Source organism: Eurytemora carolleeae, unplaced genomic scaffold (genome assembly GCF_000591075.1).
Source record: "Eurytemora carolleeae unplaced genomic scaffold, Eaff_2.0 scaffold112, whole genome shotgun sequence".
NCBI classification, from domain to species: Eukaryota; Metazoa; Arthropoda; class Copepoda; order Calanoida; family Temoridae; genus Eurytemora; species Eurytemora carolleeae.
Window position 1 is genome coordinate 396145 of NW_019396053.1, and position 20914 is coordinate 417058.

The 20914-nt window shown below is 33.2% G+C and overlaps 1 protein-coding gene across 5 annotated transcripts; it reads right to left on the reverse strand.

Annotated features, from left to right (window-relative positions):
- Positions 1–606: 606 nt before the first annotated feature.
- On the reverse strand, positions 607–20558 carry LOC111706009 (uncharacterized). 5 transcript variants are annotated; one of them, XM_023478748.1, is made up of 24 exons: positions 20474–20558; positions 19587–19655; positions 16175–16248; positions 15556–15610; positions 15363–15395; positions 15056–15110; positions 14432–14526; positions 14183–14254; positions 14002–14048; positions 13838–13930; positions 13671–13779; positions 13533–13607; positions 13270–13310; positions 12737–12827; positions 12498–12583; positions 12359–12442; positions 11951–12047; positions 11725–11747; positions 8124–8182; positions 8014–8069; positions 3632–3706; positions 1195–1266; positions 922–990; positions 610–869 (listed from the first exon to the last, which is right to left on the reverse strand). In XM_023478748.1, exons 2-24 carry the CDS (start codon positions 19653–19655, stop codon positions 840–842), a joined length of 1560 nt encoding a protein of 519 aa, XP_023334516.1. In that variant the 5' UTR covers positions 20474–20558; the 3' UTR covers positions 610–839. The 5 variants fall into 5 exon arrangements, with proteins under 5 accessions (XP_023334523.1, XP_023334534.1, XP_023334516.1 ...); XM_023478755.1 differs by lacking the exon at positions 1195–1266 and having other exon boundaries at positions 607–869; XM_023478766.1 differs by lacking the exon at positions 13838–13930 and having other exon boundaries at positions 608–869.
- Positions 20559–20914: the final 356 nt, after the last annotated feature.

A 20914-nucleotide genomic window follows, 5' to 3' on the forward strand; every position in this document is an offset into this window, starting at 1 on the left:
TTAATTTTTTTTCAATTTTGAAGATTTGAAGATTATTGTTTAGTTTCCAAGTTAAATATAGTATTTCAATCATACAGTCATAAAAAATAAACAGATAAAATTACAAGAATAAAAGACCCTTTCGTGCGATTTTGCTTAAAATTGAACCAATAATTTAAAGTTATTGTTTTTAATATTAACCCTACACAAAATTACAGCTTGCATAAATATTCATAATTTAAGGTTGAATGAATAACAAAGCCTAATCATACTTCATTTACTTATAGTTGGAAGTAATCATCAACAATTAAAACAATTATACTAGTGTAATTTAGTAGTTTCTCTGAGTTCTGTGTTTTTTTCATTCCAGTACAATATTATTTTTTTAAAATTTAGATTAACTCTTTATTTGATTGTTAGACCATTAAGTTTTTGTATATTTTTGATTTTACACTGAAACTGAATAAATATTTGCAAATAAATTAAAATATTTTTGGTTAACAACTCAAAATTTAGATTTTTGAAAGCATTAAGTTAAATTTTATTTAACAAAAATTCTAAACAATCATTGTTAAGACATATAAACAATCTTTTTGTATTTAAATAGTTATTTGTTTAAGACAGGTTAAGTTATTCTTTTTCCTTTGTATTTATAAAATAATGTTGAAATATATTAACTTCATAGATGTTACATGTCTCAAATTTGTTCAATCATGTTCATAAATATTGAATTTATAAGGTCAGAAATACGATATAATAAACAATTCTGATAATATTCGCATTTATGTCTTTAATCTGAAAAACATTTAATCACAATTGTTTATAAAGATGTACTAAGCAGGAGGTTCATCATTGTCATTTCACAAATATTCATTAAACAATTCACCTTCCTAAAATTATCAAACAATTTTTTTTAGCAAATTTACAATTAAAGTTTTTTACCTCAGTAAACAATTTTCCTTTGATAAAACTTCCAAATTTCCACTCTCCATCATACATAATTTTACCATTCTAAACAAAATATTCATTAAAAAGGGTGCAAAGTGAATTGTTTTTCAGGACAATGATCAACTGATGATATTTTTTCTTGAAAAAGTAGATAACTCTTTGGGAAGTATGAGGAAATAATAACTTTGAATATTATTATTTAGCTTTGCCCAACAAATTATTATTAAATAACAATAGCATGTAAAAATCTTTGTGGCTTGTGATAACCTGAAAGTAATGTACTCCATATCCATTTATCATCCCTTTTGTAAATTGTCCGATGTACTGTACTGCCCCATCCTAGGTCAAATTTTCTACAGGGGTCTACACTGTACAGTACAAAGTTTTTATATCTTGATCCCATGAGATAATTTTGAATTCTCTCTTATATTCCTTTTTTTTCTCTTCTTCAATTTAAAAATTATCTTCCTTGACTTTCCTGTTCCAGACATGGTAAAGAAACAACTTACTAGGAAGGAAGGAATGTAGGACAAACAAAGGACAAGACAAATGTAGGATCAGACAAACATAGATAAATACAAAACATAGGACAGGGTATATTATCTAACAGAGACAATTGTGGGACAAGACTTAACTAGTCAGGACAGGTCAAAAAAAATTTATAAAAATTTTACTTCAAAAGTCCTGATCTGTGTGAGTGAAAAAAACAGAAGTTTTCCAATTATCAAAAACCTTCATTTAAAAAAGTTGCCAACACGAGCAAGGTAAGTCCTCTTAACCAGGGTGGAAATATTGAAGTCAAAGAGAAAACAGAAAATCATTGAAAGTCTCTAATTTTGTAAATGTCAAAACAAATATGATTTTTCAGCATATAGAAATGAACATAATGACAAAGTTTCTTTAGTTTTTATTTCATCCTTTCCCATGGTTTTCATTGTTTTAAGTTGGACTCTCTTTTGCTTTTCTTGACCCACATTTGTCTTGTCCTGGTACCAAAGGTACTGCACACTAGAGATGTCAATGATAGTGTAACGTAACGTAAAATGTACGTTTTTGTACGTTACGTGTCAATAATGTGTAACGTTTGGATACATTCTATATAATGTGAACGTTAAACGTTAACCTTATAGGAGCTCATACATAACGTTAACGTTAAACGTTAACGTTAAACGTTAACGTTAGAGGAAAATACCCCCAACGTTAGCGTTTTGTGGAAATGTAACGTTATTTTTCTAATATCTACAACTTTTTTGACCATAACGTAAAGAAATGTTTTGTTTCCAAAGGGAGCTTGAAAGTCTAACGTTTAAAAAATGAATTGTGATTTGATTGAATATCGTAACGAAAGGATTTCTATTTCAAAGTTCAACTTATAAAAAGTGTAAAAAAGAAAAAATTAACCCTAAAATAATCTAAAATAATTTAGAACTACTGTTAAAAATGCAAAAGTGGTTTGCCTTGCCGAATTTTAACTCATTTTATGAAGTGCCTAAAAACATGTCTATTTTTTAAGCTCGTCAAATACACGATGATATTTTCAAGTGATCCTCCATTTGATTGATGATTTGAAAATTAGGAGTGTTTTCCTATCTTGTATCTTGCAAAAAATAAATATGATACATCATTTTCTTGGATATGTCATGCTAAATTCAGATTCGAAAACCATTTTTAAATATATTAAAATCTAAAGAAGTTATGGCCAAATAACGGTACTAAATTCCGGTTTTAAAACTTTTTAATGTTTTTTTATGAGTTTTTTAGCTCTGACTCTCTGAATTTTCAATTTTTTTAAACGCTTTTCAGATTTGAATTTAGCATTGAATTTCCAAGAAAATGATGTATAACATGAAATTTTTTTTTGTGGCCTTACGGTGAAAACGCAGCGACTTCCAGTGGGCGGTTGGCTCTTTTCCAATATTGATCACCCCTAATGAACAATGGACATGCCACTCCATAAATGGAAGGTCACTTGAAATTACGTCTCAAGTCCCCTAAAGACACACTTTGAGTTGAAAGTCTAATGCTAAAACTTTCATTTACAACTTTAGAAACGAAACGAATAAACAGTTTTGATTGTCAGTTGTAAAAAAGTGTAAAAAAAGTTTTCACAATAACGTTTCGATAAATCGTAACGTAAGAAAAGGTGCATTTTAGTAAAATTTCTAAACGTAATTAAAAGAGTTAATATTTGAAAAGTTAAGATAAAACATGACGTTAACAAAAAAATTCTTTGCACTGAAATGCATTGTAACGTACAGAATTATGCTCCAATGACGTTTTATTAAAGCAAAACATTTGTTATCTTTTTCATCTTAAACCAAGTGAAAGTGTAACGTAAGGTCTCTAAAAATATTTACCTTGCATGAAAGTGGAACGTTAAAAAATTGTGGTTATATTACATAAGCTTTAACTCAACGTTGGGAAAGTTTTTTTAAACATCAAATGCAAAATCGTAACGGAGCTTACTGTTTTTTCAACAACATTTACTAAAGCTTAACGTTGTATAAGGTATTCAAGTGCAGAAAATTCATTACGTAAAGTTACTCTATGCCATAAAATTTCATAATGTGCAACTTAACGTTTCAAACATTAATACTTTTGATGAACACTATCTTAACGAAAGCTAAAATCTAGAAAAATCAAAACGTTGACATCTCTACTGCACACCATAGCAAGTGAAAAATTCCTTTATTTGAATTTTCACCTTGTAGTAAAAAGTCCCATGACCATCCATTAGGCCCATTTTGAAGGAGCCAGAATATTCCAGTATTTCTTGAAGCTAAAATATTAAGATAAGATTAAAAATATTGTTTCTTTTAGACACTTAAGTTTTTGGTAATTTGTTGCATACTTAAATTATAAGATTGTAGAGGCGCAAAGAATGAGACAAATAAATGGAATGTATAAATATGGAAATCTAAGCTACACCATGAGATTTTATACCCTATATCTATATTTGGTTTGGTTGCTTGGTCCAGATGTGGAAAACGACAATCTAGCTCCTCCACAGGATATTGAGAGATTGTAGAGAAACAAGATGCTTATCTCTAATTATTCTTCTAGGGTTTTTCTAGGCTGAGGGAATGGAGGAGAAAAGGAAACCCTCTTCTTTGATTTGAACTTCTAGCTGTCAAAAGAGGTGTATGAAGACTTGGCATTGGACGTAACAGAGGCACCAGAATCATAAGAGGAACCAGAGATCAGAGGCATGGGAGCCAGAGGTACTGGAGACAGTGGTCATTGAGCCACTCAATGTCTACCATGGCAAGGGGGTTCTTAGGCTGTTACAGGGAACTCAGAGAGGACTGGTTTCAATCTATCCACAGACATGGAATCAGTCTTGGAACCAACCTGGAGAGAAAAGTATTTTGATGTTTGAGAAACCACCAGGTACGGACCTCTATAATGCGGAGGCAGAGAAGGTTGGGAAGTGTCTTCTCTGACAAAAACATGGATTGACCAGAGCAAACTTGGAGGAACTTATGCTGGAACTGAACATGGCGGAGTGAAGTTGTGATGAGGCAGAGTAACAGAAGTTTTATTTAGAATCTGTTGGATTCGTCTGAGATACTCTGGAGAAGGGAGCTCGGGACTGTCCTGGAACTTGCTATAGGAGAACCAAACACAGCTTCAGAGGGAGAAATTGACTAATCTTCTCTGGGAAGACTTTGATGGCTAAGTAGAACTAGGGGAAGATGATGGAACCAATCAGACCTGGCAAGTTGAGCAGAGAGAAACTTGAGTTGACAATGGAGTTAAATTAAGGATGGAAGGAAGCAGCAGGAGTGTGAATTATTCCCCAAGGAACTTACATAGTGATGGTGAACAGGAAGGAGAACCTTTTGGACTGAGGAAGAGGACCAACCAAGTCCACATGAACCTGAGAGAACCTCCATCCAGGAATCGGTATATGATGAACTGGAGACTTCACATGACTGAGACTCTGGACCTTACTCTGTTTGCAGTTGAGACAAGATTGAGCCCAGAGGTTTACATCCTTTGTTAGGAACTCCCAGACAAAACTCCAGGAAACCAGTCTCCGGGAAGCACTTTTACTAGAATGAGAAACATTATGGACGGAGTCAAACATTGCTCTACTCATAAGCTCTGGAACTCAGGAATGGTGGTCACCTGTAGAGACATCACAGAGTAACCCGGGCTAACCGGAGAAGGAACGTGACAATCTTCCGCGTCAAGGATTCACGGAGGTCTTGGGCTTTAGGACAAGACTTTTGAAGTTTGAACATTTCTACATAAGATATTTCTGGAACTGAAGGAGGTGTAGGTGGAGCCAGTGTAGATAGAACCTCAGGTGTATCTGGATCAGGACCAGACAAGATAAGGCATCAGCTACCACATTCTCTGCACCAGGGAGATGGCAAATTTCACAGTTGAAGTCTGAGAGGAAAGACAGGTGGGGTTGCTGCATGGCAGACCAGGGTGAAGAAGACCTAAACAAGCCATATGTTAGAGGTTTGTGGTCCTCAAATGAAACAAACTCTTTACCCTCCAGGAGGAACTAGAATTGGCGGAGAGCGGAGTAAGCTGCAAAAAACTTCTGGTTGAAGGCGGAGTATCTGGACTAGGGGGATAAAAGCTTCTTAGAGTAGAAAGCCAGAGGAGCCCAAGAACCTGCAACATCTTGTTGAAAAACAGTACGAATGGGAGAACCAGAGGCATCCACAGAGAAGGAAACCTTGGCAGAAGTATCTGTGTGCACAAGGGTTGGAACCTTAGAGAGAACAGACTTGGCGGTGGAGAAAGTTAGGTTCATTTCCAAAGTCCAGTGCTTCAGTCAGAGAAGCAAGAATCCCTGCAGCACCCATGATGAATCTCCTGTAGAAGTTGAGGATACCAAGAAATTGTTGGAGACCCTTCTTGTTCACAGGGTGAGAAAAAGCAGAAGTAATGTCAGAATGATTCTGGAGAGGAAAACATCTCTTACCAAGATATTCAACCTTGGTTTAGGGAGTTCACTCTTGGCAGTGTTGATGCTGAGGTCTTAGAGGCGGAGACAGTTGAGAACATGGCAGACATGGCGGAGGTGTGATTCAAAGTTCGGACTGGCTATGAGTATGTCATCAACACATACAAAACAGTTGGGAATCTCACCAAGAATCTGGTCCATCATCCTCTGAAAAGTAAAACCAGCACTCATCAAACCAAACAGCATCCCAATCCACACAAAGAGATCAAAAGGAGTAATCATCGCCATCTTTGGAATGTCCCCTTTTGCCATTGGAACTAGATAATAACCCTTTGTAAGATGATGGTAAAAACAGTACAGCCTTTGAGACAAGAAGTAAAGTCGGCCACATTGGGAAGAGGATATCTATCAGGAACTTTCATTGTGCTTAAACAGTGATAATCGCCACACGGGTGCCAGGAGCCATCAGGCTTCTGTACCATTTGAAGGGGGCTGGCCAAAGGAGAGTTGGAGGGAGGAATAGCACCTGCAGCCTCCATAGCAGCGAACTCCTTCCTGGCACACTCGAGTTTCTCAGTATCCAACCTTCTAGCTTTAGCTAAAACTGGTGGTCCAGGAGTAGTTGAAACACAATGACGAACCAGATGCTTAGGAACAGCACACTAAACCCTTCAGAAGAGATTACATCTTGATGCTCAGCAATAAGATCTCTAAACTCCTCTGTGGTTGATAACAGCACAGCAAACAGTTCTTAATGTTTACCTGGTTTACAGGCAAGTAAATGGTGGGTATTGGTTCCAGGGTTGAAGCATCTAAAAGGCGGGATCCAGCTATGTCCACTAACAGATGGTGATGGCACAGAAAATTAGTTCCAAGGATGGGCATGGAGACATCAGCAAAGAGAAAAGACCACTCAAACAAGCAGGAACCAAACTGGAGAGCTATCTGACAAGTACCAAAAGTATTCATCCTGGTACGGTTGGTAGTTCTCAGCTGAACACCCACACTTGTAACATGAGGATGGCAAGGAAGGTGTGGAAAACCCAAGACAGAGGCTCCAGTTTCAGCCAGAAACTTGTGTGAGGAAAGCGAGTTCTTCAAAAATATAAGGTTTGAGGCAGTAGAATTGATGGGAATTGATAATAAAAAATCTTGCAGCTAACAAGTTTCCTAAGTGCAACAGGGAGCTTGACACTGGCTAGCCTCATTTCCCCATCAGCATACCTAGGAACCTGGGAGTGAAGTCCAGATTTTACGGATAAGTTACTGTACGGCAAGTATTCACATCCTCAAACTGGTCAGACAGAACTTGTACAGGGATGCTGCCATCCCACAGAAGTCACTGATGGCCTCAGAGAGAAAATGTGGACAGACATCAGCTGGGAGACGGTCCCTGAACAAACCTGAAGAAAAATCCTGGTTTCTTGTCTTCAGGGAGGAGGATGAACATTTTTTCCATCTGCTAAGAGGGGCGATGGTTTGACAAAAAAGGCAAACTCTGCTAAGCCTGGTACCTCTTGAAATCACTCAGGGAATACATCTGAATTAGGCATCTTCTTAAAGCCTCATAGGTCCAGGAGTCTACAAGCCACATCCTGGGGCAATGCAGCGACAAAGTGGGTAAACTTAGTGTGGGAGGCTGTAATCCTCTTGTTTTCAACCTGAGCCTCTGCTTGGATGAACCAGTTCTCTGGAGAATTGGTCCTAAAGGATGAAAGTTTCACAGAAACTGTCAAAGGGACTACAGCCTGGATCACACAACACTTCCAGGCTCTTCCGGCATCTCGTTAATTGCTACTTGAAAATGCTGGAAATAAACTGAAACAGACTCTCAAAATTGCTGGAAACCTTACTTTGGTACTGGGTGTGGAAAACACAGGGACCTGGTGAAAACCAATTTTGGGTACATTGGCGCGAGAAAATTTATACAGTTGTCAGCGACAAAATCATGTTGGGGTCACCAAAATGTAGCAATGCAAAGAATAAGATAAATAGAACGAATGTATACATTGAAATTTAAGTTACAACATTGGATTTTATACCCCATATCTATATTTGGTTTGGTTGCTTGGTCCAGAAGAAGAAGACGACAATCTTGCTCCTCAACAAGATGACATAAAATCCTTATATTTCATATTTCATTTTTTATTTTAACTTACCTTATCTCTATACAATTTTCCAGATCCATGGGGCTGGTTTAGACTATTCACTTCACCTTAAAATTATAGATTCTACCTAATTCTGGCTTTATTTAATACTTCTTATTTACCTATATAGCTCTGTCCATTGAACAGAATTAATTTTACTCTCTTATTTCTGCAGGTATATCTGAGAAGATATTTTGAATGATTCATTAAAACTAGAGTTTTTTTTTACAATTAATGACAATAAAAATATAAGGCACATTTTTGCAAAAGCAGGAACTTAATAATTAATTTCAGATTAACTTCTATAAAAAACTACATTTGCTTAGCAAAACTAAAAAATTTTGAATTGGCCACAACCAAGCCTTTTAACTTTTGACTGATCAGAAATTAGTTCATCTACTGGGTTTCAGTTAATCTCTTAACAATCATTAATGTAATTTTTTAAATTTATCTTTTTAATAATTTCTGTTAAAGGTCTGCATAATGTAAAGAAAATCTGTATGATTGATAGTGTTTAGATCTATATTGCAATCCTTTTATTCTAATATGGTATTTTTATTTCACTTAAAAATAAGGAGGAAATTGTTAAAAATGACTTATACCGAGGAATGTAGCAGCCTTACAAATTCAAAAAATTGCAATATTCAACTCGGATTGTAAAAACATCAAATTAATTCCAAACAAATCATTCAGATGCAGTGAAACCCTTAATAACCAATACATTGGAAGAATTTATCAAATGTCTTCTTGACAATTTTTCAATGAGTTTCATACTATAAATTACGTAAATTTCAGTATTTGCAAAAATAAAAAAATAGCCATGAATATGGGGGAACAGTATTAAAGAGTTCCATATAATCATTTAATTAAAAAACTAAATATCGGCAACATTCCATTATCAGAAAGTGAAGAATACAACATTTTATGAATTCTTTCGATGAATTCGTTATTAAGGGTTTCACTGTATTACAACCTATAATCATCCATTCATATATAGCTGATATTTCTTAATATATTTTTGTGAGCCGAACAAAAGGAATAATACTCGAAAGAGGGAAAGGGGAGTTGGCAAGGAAAACACTCTTTTCTACCAGACACAGATAGATGATAACTTCTTGAAAAAAGTATATTTCAGTAACGAGGTTTCCTACAAAATACAAATTGTTATTGGCGTACATACATATAAATAATAATTGTTAATAAAGATTAAACAGTTGAAGGTTTGTAGGTTTAACAGGATTGGAGATTTTAGGTTTAGTAGGTTTAGCAGGATTTGGGGATCATATTTTTTTGCTGTTGTAAATCGATAAATAAAGGGTTTAAAGGCACTGTTGTGAACTGATTAATAAAAGGTTTAAAAGGTACTGTTGTGAATGGAACTTACAATCTAGAAAACTGTGTTAGGTCGAAAAGTTGTTTGAACTGAAGTCTAAAGCAATTTAATTCTTCTGAAAATAAAAATTAGCCGGGTAAAATAAGTTCACTATTTGATTGCAAATGATTCACTGAAATTATGTTTAAATGGGTTCTTTTAATGCACTTAAAGTTTTATTAGCTCCATGAGGTTATTGTTTACGTTTATGCAAAATCCTTGGCAAGGTTTGGTTTGGTGAGTGGACGGAGTGTTCAGAGGAGGTACAGTCTATTGGAGACGACCTTTACAACAGGGTTACATTAGGGATATGTTTCACAATTTTAATTGTTTTATTGCACTTAAAATTATGAGTTTTTTGGTATTTTAAGTGCATATCTATTAAAAAGTTGTAATCTCTAGTGTCTGTCTGTTTGTTTGTCCGATCATAACTCAGGAACCCCTGGACTGATTTGCCTCAAATTTTGATTGGGTAACTCGGGAGGCCCATGGAAATGGTTAGCTTGGTTTTATAGTTCTAAGTTGAGTGGGTTGACTTCGAAAATTAAGTTTCATGGGATGGGGTGGAGAGTGTGTGACATGAGGGGAGGAAGGCCAACCACATCAATCTCTAGTCCGAACCACACTCTCCTCATTTTCTCTTTTGAACCACCTCGAAATCGTCGTCCTTTCAATATTATTTTTTTCGGGTCTAATCCTTCCATATAAAACTATTTTTTAAGAATCAAGCCACGTCAGGCATAAATGAAATATCAAATTTTTGTAAATCAAAGTAAAAAGCTTCAATTGAATTAAAGGTTTCAAGTTTAATGTCCTTAAAAACGTACACCTTTTTTACACGCATTTTCAAATATTCCTGGTGTAGAATGCCGCAAATAATTCCAAGTTTATAGAACTTTAATCTTTTTTGTTAACTATAGTGAAAACCATAGAATTTTCCCGGGTGGTTCCATGGGGAAAATTATAGGCAGAGGTATGCCGAATATTTTTCTATTTATTTTATATCATGAAGGTTAGCCGCCATTATGGAGGCAGAAGAGATTTAAGTTTACCTAAATAATGTTTGACATCATTCTCATAGATTTGAAGATTCCAACATCTCAAAATCCTTGGAAAACTTTATTCTAGTCATGTTTTATGCCCTAACGTCGTCATATTTTAAAAAAATGTATTTATTTTCAAGGATTGGACACTTTTAAAAAAAATAATGAAAGGACGAGGATTTCGAGGTGGTTTGGACAAGAAAATGAGAAGAATGTGGTTCGGACTAGAGACTGATGTGGTTGGCCTTCCTCCCCTCGTGACACCAGTTCTTGTTAGATCACTGAAGCTAAGCACACTTATCCACAGCCAGTAACAGGATTGGTGTCCAGACTGGTGTTTACGGGTTCGATTCCCGTACTCCACACAAACCTGTGGTTTCAAAAATATCAGAAGCTGACATCTGGTTAAGCAGTTATGACCACCTAACGGATGTAGGAGGACAAAGGGGTGGCTGTCTACAACTCTCACATAGAAAGGGAGCGTGCTTTCTACTCAACAAGAAAGAAGCTTTAAGTGGATTGATCACAGTGAATGATGATGAAGAGAGGAATGGTGGACAAGCAGGGAGAGTCTATGGTTGCCAACTATAGGTACCTGGGGGTATCCAACCCAGGCTTACAGATGTTAGGGAGCAATGAGTGTGATGTTTCCTATCAGTATGGCACCCGGGCCACATTCCAGTATATCAGAAGGATTCCTGCACTCTATATTCTCAGGCCTAAGAAGAATCTTAGGCAGCTGGAATCTTGTCAATCCCTCTTCTCAGGATGAATGAAGCATGGATTGATGAATGTGTTGCCAGATTACAACCCCTGGTAGATCAATATAAAACCCCAGACAACACCAAACTTTTGCAACAGAAAAAATTCTGAGATTTGATCGTAACAACCTGGGGTAAAAAAAAAATCTCTTTTTTTCATGGTAAAATTATTCAAGTGCAGGTAAACGGCGGGAGTGATTTTAAGTAACCTTGGCAGCATGGGTTCCTAGCTAGTTGTACATAAAACAAATAAAATATATTATGAAATTTTAACTTTACAATTCATTGAAAAAAAAATCGATAATTTTAGGTTGTAATATCTGAATGATTTGTTTGAATTAAATTCAGTCGAATATTGCATCTTTCTGAATTTGTATGGATGGCACGTTCTCTGGCACAAGTCGTTTTTATCAATTTTTCCCTTATAGCTGCAACAGTTAAAAGTAAAAATAGTAGCAATCACCATCAATTATTTTCGATGTAAGCCTATGTCTTTTCAATTCTCACAATCACTCCCTTTAAAGTAATTTTAAATATAAAATCTAACCTCAATCCATCCTTGCCAACTGTCTAAATTCAAAACTTTGCAGAATTAATTATTATATTTTGAAAATGGGGGTGTAAGTGTGTAAAACTAGTTCTAATAAGATGACAAACTTTCATATGGTGGATTTGAGACAACACTGAAAGTAGTAGACTCAAAATTGCAGAAATATTATCAAAGATAATGATGAAAACCCAAAACGCATAATTAATTTTATGTTTTGAATTCCCTTATTAAAATTGTTCTTACAAAGTTGGTGTTTAGGACAATTGTCATCAATTCCACAGCCAGACAAATTACAGTCAATTTGGAATATATCACAGTACCTGAATTCATGTGAGAAGTGTTCATTGACTGTATATATAAGTGAAATAGATTTTAATAGGGGTTAAACAGAAATATAAATTTGAAATTGAAATTGATAAATATTGTAGTGCATGAAATCTGCATTTATTTGAATATTAGTTTGGAAACCCTTTAGGAGGGTTTTTTGTAAATCATTTTCAATTTGAATTGGAATGTAATAGAATATTCAACTATCTGTATTTTGGTGGAAGTAATTACTTTTGAAGAGGAAATTCTGGAAAATCCAGAGGCCTAACTGTCTCTTTTGATTTTTATTTTATAAAGAACACCCCTTGCTATATATTCTTGGAACCAAGGGCGGATAACAGAAACGTCTATTTTGTTTCCATCTACTTTCAAGTGCTCAAAATTTTCTCTAAAAAGAAATAAGAATTTACAAATAATCAAATAACTTTCAAAATAAATTATACCTTAAAAAAAGGTCTTCTATTGGCACAAGTTTTCTTTTAATGGCATGAGGTTCAAAATCTCCGTTCTGTACTAGAGTTATTACTTGCTGAAATAGATTCATATTTGTGATTGAAATATTTGACAAGAGTAATCATAAAATAAGTAATGCACAGTAGTACTAGTTTAAGCACAGGTCTTTCTGAGAGAGATAAACTGTCATCTTTTAGATGATATTCCTGAGGTGTTAGTGTCAGATTACCTCAGTCCACTCTAGGAGACTTTCAGCAATAAAGCTTCCAAAAGTAGATATGACAGTTCTCTCCAGGCTATCAGAATTTGAACCCATATTCCTAGATTTTCCAATAATTCACTGTTTTATAGTAAATTTAGACAAGCAGCTTTAGAAATTATTTATCTGAACATCATTCCTGTTTTTCTCTTTTTATGTTTATCCGAAAAAGTTGCACCTTTTATATATTTTATATATTCTTGATAAACCTAGTTATTTCAGAAAATTTTTAGTTAAACGTTAAAGATAAAGATTAAAAAAGCTTGATAAAATGAATGTAAGACTTAATTTCAAGAAACCCTCAATTTTGTAGAGTTGCATGTCTGACTAACATTGATTCTAACACTTTTGAGAATACAAATTCTGATAAGATCTTCCGCATTGTTACTCAGATATAGGTTTAAAGGGTGAATCAGACATTCCACTTTGTAATTGAAGGGTCACTTGAAATTAAGTACAGAATTAATCAAAGTTAATAATTTGTTTTATTGTATCTTACATACATGAGATTGGTATTGCTGCAATTCATTTTACTCACTTCTGCCTAGAACAAATATATATATTTAAAAGTATGACATACATTTTATGTTCAAGGTAATGAATTATACTCTGGACAGGGGCAGGCAATGTTTTTTAAGAAAATTAACAACCCTGAAGCTTGTCTTTTTCAACTTAAAATTATAAAGCATGTAAGTCTTTACCCTGTCCCTGTATGTTTCAATGTTAATTTTCTCAGGAAAATATTTAACCATTGGTTTTATTTTACCTGGAATCCTAATACTTGACTTCCAACCAAAGTGTTACAGGCACGCAGTTCTTCTTTGTCAGACATTATTCTTTCCTTACAGTTAAATATCAAAATTAGATTTACAGTCATTGTTTATCAAAACTGTTTATATCATACCTCCGCAGTGTATCTTCTCTCAACACTTATTTTTGTTCCCATTTCAGTGCTTGATGAATAATGAGTTCCAAACTCATTTATAAATGCTTTAAAAGCCTCCAATTTTGTTCTGAAATTGTAAGTATGAACAGATAAATGAAATGTGTAAAGTATTATTCTAAAATTACCCCTCATCAGCAAAAGATGCATTGTACAGTAAGAGAACATTCAGCTCAAAAGTAAAAGCAAATATTTTTCGTGATTTTTCACTTATGTCCACTCTAAAAAAAATAAAATATTACGAAATGGTTAAGGAGGAGCAAATTAAAATCAATTATCATTAACTTTCTACCTTTCGGTAAAACAAACTGCTTCTGAGACAGCTATGGATCCTCTTTCCTTTGGAACTAATTATTAAGTTATTATGACTTTTCTTCATGATCAAAAAGAAAAAAGGAGGGTTTTAGATTTCTATATAAGTATCTTTTGGAGATATCTAATAAATTTTATATCTAAGAAAAAATCAGCAAGTCCTTAGTAAAAAAATCTCTGGTTTTCTCAACATCATTGCTTGTACTAGAGCTTCTGCTGAACACTGAAGGTATCTGAATAAAATATGTGAAATATTTAAGCTAATTGGAAAAGCTTTAATTTTAATGAAAAAGATAATCTTATATAAACTTTGTATATATTATTACAAGTACAAATTTGTTCCTTTAATTTTATTAAATTTAGAATAAAAGAAAATAGATTTTGTCAGCATCTAAAAAGGTTGTAAATACCTTTGTTGAAAAATCCATATTGGAAATCGTGGAGCTGAAATCTATTTCAGGAGTTACTGTGATACTTTCACCATAAGTTGAAGAGTCCTGTTTTCCTTTGAAATCAAAGAGTTTATGTGATCATCAAATGTGGATGCAAAAAAAAAGATTTAGTTCAACTTTCTTACAATATATTTTAATCTAACATGACTTCGCCTTCAAACTAAATATATAAGATGTTCTATTGTCACATTGTGTAGTCTTGGATACAAAAAAAGTTGACTTAAAACTTAAAACTTAAAACTCTAGCTTGTCATTAGGAGAAAAAAAATTAGGGGTCAATAAAATTTCACCTCACTAAACCTACAAAATACAAAGGCAGACTGCAATAGGGGGTGTAAGTTTCTGTCTGTAAGTTTCTGACTTATCTTTAATAAAATGCTATTAACAACCTACTTCAGTATACTTTCCTAAAATGATTTGTGTACACATTACACTTGCGTAAGTTCATACACAGAATACGTTTTTTTCTGTCAGAAAGTGTACTTTCTTGCCCAATGGCATCAAGAACAAAAATGAAGTTATATTGCAGATTTTCTGCTTCCTAGATTTAGAGGGAATTATTAGATATGTTTTGATTGTTTCCTTTCACATAATCCTTAAAGTTATCATAAACTTCTGAACTCCAGCTGGCATCACACTAAAATAATTCAAAAGTTGATTTTATTTCTTTAAGCAAAAGTCAACAAAATATATCTGACATTTCTTAGAATTGCTTCCAATTCACAAAAACTATCTTTAGCATTTGTTATAGATAAAATGTTATTTCACATGAAAAAAATCTTGGACATCCTGCCACTGACCTTTTTGTTGAATTCTTGGAAAGCTGTAGCAGATATTCACTTTTCAAAGAAATGGAATGTTCATGGCTTTAGTTTTTTTTTAGTTGTACCTTAATGTTGATGTTGGCTGTTAAAAAATCAACCTGAAAAAAATACAATTGAATCAAACAGCTTTAATTTTCATACCCAAGCATCCTACATAGAATTTAAAAATTATGCCAATATTAAAAAAAAAAGAAATCTTAATTTATGGTTTTATTTTTTCAATGATGAATATGTAAGTAAATATAATTCTCTTAATACCTGCATAGCATAATAACCATCCTTATTTCTGTACATAGGTTCGAAGATAAGATTTCTACCAAATTATCAAAAATGATAAGGTACAGTTACTTAAGGTTTAAATAAAATGACTTAAATGTGCTTGCAGATACTTCTCAAAATTGTTTCTGAGAAAGAATATAATATTGTTGAACAAAAATCATTAAAACTGCCAAGATCTTTTTTAAAGTCATCTTTACCAAGGATTTTCTCTGGCCCTGACACACACACCAAACCAAACATTCTCCGTTACTCGATTCCCAAACCAAAACAAAATCCACGTTTAAGTGATATAAGTTAAAATTCTAAAAACAACCTTTCTTTTACCCCAGCAATTATTTTCAGAAGATAATCATGTTTTAAGCACCAACCAATCACTCCTCTTTTTTTGTGTGTTTAAGACTTAATAGTAAGTTACTTCTCTTTAAAATGGAAAAAATGATCTCATTAGCAAAACAATATTCTGAATAACATTACAATAGTTTATTAATTTATCATTTTATAAATATATACCCGCTCACCCAACAACTTTAAAACTGTGGCATTCATTATTTGTATTTAAATTTCATAAAAAATTATTTTATGAAATTAAAATTTTTACCTAATTCCTGGATCAGTTTTTCCACGGTCTGGATTTGGATTCCCCATTGGAAGGTCATATCCACGACAAGCTTCCTTTTGTTAATTTCAAATTAATTTTAAATTTGCCTAAAAATTTTGACTGGAAACCCTAATTAGTATACATCATCACTCTATACACTATAACCTTGTATGGTACACCCTTGGAAAAAATAGCGAAGAGAAATGGGGGTTTCTCTCCCTCTTATACTCTGTCGGCTGCAAAGAAAAGATAGCTGTAGACAAGGCCATATTCTGCAGCACTGTCCAAGACGAACTTACAAGAATCGAGAATTCTTTTGTCAAAAATATCCACTCCTTTTTTAACCTTTCTTATCCCATTTGTCATTATTAAGGTGGGAGTCTGACAATGACAAGGGATTGGAATGTGTAGATCTAAAAGAGAGGAACAGAAAACAGATGTATGATCAGCTTAAAAGAAGATACAAATCAGAGAAAAAATGCATTTCTCTTTCAAAATTTTGTTAAAGAAAAATTTTATTATATTTATTTTTTCATAAATATTTATTTTTTTGTTAAAAAATCTAAGTCAGTCTAGACGCTTGCATGAAGTATAGAATGGCATATCTAGTGGGTAGTTGAATTTTTGCAGCATTTGTTGTATAATGTATTATACTTAATACACAGTAAATATTAATACCATATTCCATATATACTTGTTGCCCCTTTTTGCTCTGTTTGTAAACAGTGAACTGCACTGTTTACAATCCTACTAAACCTAACTCCGCGCAGTCAGTTAGATCCTATACCCAAACAATTTATCAGGTATAGATTTATTTTCGATTAATAGTGTTCTTTGGTGAAACTATCAAGATAAAAATGATTATTGAAATAGAAAGTATGAATGCTTATTCAAGGTATATATTGTAAATCTATATTTCCATTACTTTAGAATTTGGTTGAATTATAGCTGTCTCTGAGGGCCGAATGTTGCTGGAGTTGGATCGTTTCCGATATCCTGCAACAGCCTCTGTACTTTAGAGTGTTCACTCGTACACTCTATAGTACATGCTCACCTCCCCCCTCACCAAGAACAAGTAGAGCAAGACCATGCAAGTAATAAATGTTCTTATATCTTTAATAAATGTTTGCAGTGTAATATGTCTCTTAATTATCATCATAATTCCAAACCAAATGCACTGATAGTTTGGTAGGACTGACTCGTCTTTTTTGTATAACACCCTATTGGTAGTTTATACTACAGCATTTTGGGTGTTAACTAAGCCAGTGGAATTTCTAAAACCCATGGGTTCCCTCAAATAAATATCAGCCAATTTGTTCCAGCCGTTTGGCCAGCTTTTGAATATATATATATATATATATAAAGAGCTTTATTATACAGGGTGTCCCACAAAACATGACTGTAGCAAGACAACTTAAAAGTCATCTTTAATATTGGAATTTTTTTAGATATTAGTTGTTCAACTTCTTGCACATGTATGATTCTTTAAACAATAACCACAACATTCTCATAATTCTGACATTTCCAAAATGTGGTCTGTCTTTTTTGTGCTGGCAATATTACCGAAGACATTAAGACATTTGTCAGATTACAATTTTATGAATTTCAACCAAAATTGTCAAAATCTGAACAAATTTCTTTGTATCTCCAGTAATATCAAAAACACAAAAAAGGCAGACCACATTTTAGAAATGCCAGGACCATGGTTATTTTGTGATTACTATCTCTAGAATGTTACTTCTAAAATAAAGTTGACAAATAAATGCAGAAAATTATATCAAAAAGTCGTTGCCAAGTCAAGTTGTCAAGAGTCATGTCATGTTTCAAGGGACACCCTGTAAAAATTTACACACTTAATTTCTTGCCTTTTAAATAAAATGAAGACAAATTCTACCCTTTAATCATCAAGCATAAAATATTTTAGATGTAAATTATTTAATTAAATAAAGTTTGAATAAAGATCTTTTTTATATACGTACACTGCACAGATAACCTGAAAACTCTGGAATAGAAAGTCGACGTTCAAACTCAAGTTTGGATTTTGAATAGTTAAGACACAGCAATTGCCTAGTGTAAACAGACCCGTTTCACTTGAAAACTATTTAAAAACTTATTATTAAAGCCATTTATTTGTAACTACAGGGTGTCCCAATAAACATGAGAATTCAGTGACGAATTTGATATTGTCTTTTTAAATAGTTCTTTGATTTAGTATAGTGATATCTAATGAGAAAGCTCTAATCTGTAAGAGTTTTGTCTGCTATGCTCACATTTTGTTTGTTTATGTTATGACTGCATATGATTGTACTTAGTTAAGCAAGAAAATTGCAGTACAAAAACAGAGTTAACTTGTCCGTCTTCACTGTTCATCTTGCGGAGACATTATATACACATCTTTACAGTCTTTTACCCTTTTAATAAAATAAATTCTAACAAGCATAATAATATTATGGCTTAGAAATTGGGTATTACAATGCTAATTCATAAGAAAGACGATATCCTATTCGTCACTGAATTCCCATATTTTTTGGGACACCCTGTACATGAAATGCTCTTCAGTATTCAGTCTTCTGTGTAGTTTGTATGCCGCTGTTTATTCCAAGATGTGTAAATCCTTTTGTGGTTTGCAGTGGAATGCATGTAACCCACGCCCTTCCGTCCCCCCCCCCCCACCCTCTCTACACCTCCTGGTCCTCAGTCAGCTTGATCACAACCCCGTCTCAGGGAGCAACCCTGGCTCCTTCATGACATTGATACAGATATCTAAACAGCAACGGGCGATACTTTCATCTAGCCCAATAATATTTCCAAGAGTTCCTAAATTATCATGGCTTTCAGAGACATCATAATTGCCCAAGCCCAGAAAAGGATAAACCCGAGAACTCTCCCCCATAATGTGAAGCCTGGAGTGAGGTCGGGATACCTGTTGTTCCAGCTACAGTTGATCTGCACCACCAACATAAAGCTATACAAAGCTCCCATGATGTGACCCCAGGTATTTGTCAATAGTTTCCTTTCTTAATTTCTAACCAACCAATTTCCAACCCTGACTGGGGCAAATATTTTAAAACTTGTGTTTTTAAGTAAATGTTAAGAAATATCCTTATTGATCTCTTTTATTTTACTTATATGACTATAAAGCCAACAACTGTATTCTAAAATTTTCAATATTATTAATAATTTAGCTGGGCATGAAAACTGAGTTAACACTTCAGACGTAATAATGCAGCTGTACTAAGAGTGTACTCATATTCTACTTTGCCATCTTTATGTACTAGAATGTATTTGTATTTACTGTTTTCTGGTTATCACTGTATATAAATATACATATACAATCTTATCTTTTAGATTCAAGTTGATAATGTTAATAAAGAGGTAATACTTTGATATTTAAAACATTAATATTTATTACCTCTAAGTTTGGATAAGCCATATAGTTTGGATCACAGTATGGGCACATGATTAATGATCCAGAAATCATCTTTTTAAGGCAACAAATCATAAAAATATGTTAGTTGGTTAGTTAGTCAATTTCTTTAAAATTAATGTGAAAATAAGGAATTTATCCCAATTTATCTTCTATATATATACTTTGCTTGTCTGTTTGTTTGTTTGATTGTTTGTATCCAATAAACGTTAAAACAGCTTAACCAATCGGGTTCAAATTTTGTTTGAGACTTCCCATTTTCCCTAGGGAAGGCTCATAGATGATTTAAATTTCAAAAATTTGCCTCCAACCAAATTCGATTTACATAAAATTTTGAAAAGCCACAAAATTTTTTTTATAAAATCTGCAAACCTTTTTTTTGTCTTGCAATGTAAGCAGAGAAAATTTTCTCAGTTGAAAAAGAAGATGTTTGAAAAGCCTTGTTTTAATGTATTTATTGTTTTAGGCCCGTAAAGGATATTTGGTTTTCTGCATCTTTAAGCATGTTATACTTTCTTTTCTTAACTGCTTGGTTAATATTTAAAGACTATGTTCTAATCAGAAAACAAATCCAGCCTTCTGATCGTCATAATTAAAGAATTATAGGGGTTCAATAATGTTTCATTATATGTGAGTCACCCTTTAAATAAAATTTTTAGAAATAACCTGTGACTGAACAACAAAATTTTCTGTGTTTTGAAAAATGGACAAAAGAACTGAAGCTCTAATTAAATCATTACATGTTTGCAACAATTAGGGTTATTTCTTGTATTAAAATTTTTTTACCAATTTTAATTTCTTCTAAAATGTTACAACCATAATAAGTTTTACAACATAATGAGTGTGATTAATTTATGTTTGTTGCCACTTTCCTTAGAACAGAATAAAACTAACAAGCGTTAATTGAGACCAGCAAGACATTTTTAGCATATAAAAAAGCATTTAACTTCAAAATCAAATTATTATCTTTTCATTTAGTTTTAAACACAAATATTCCGTTTTTTGCAATAGATTTTTATTTCAATCAATTTTCATGAACTAAAGCATATTTATATACATTTTGAATTAAAAAATAATAACTTTAACGACAGTTAACTTTCTGTTATTCACTGCTTTTAAACTAACTATTTCAACTAAAGTTATGTTCTTAAAGCTGCCTGATCTCATTCCTAACACTAGCACATGCATCGCAACCTGATCAACTAAATTTGCAAGATTTAAGAATTTATGTTTTGTTATTCTTTCTCAAGTTTCTAGTCAATCTGATTGTTTCAATTCTGTCAATTTGATCACAACACACAGTTATCAATGTT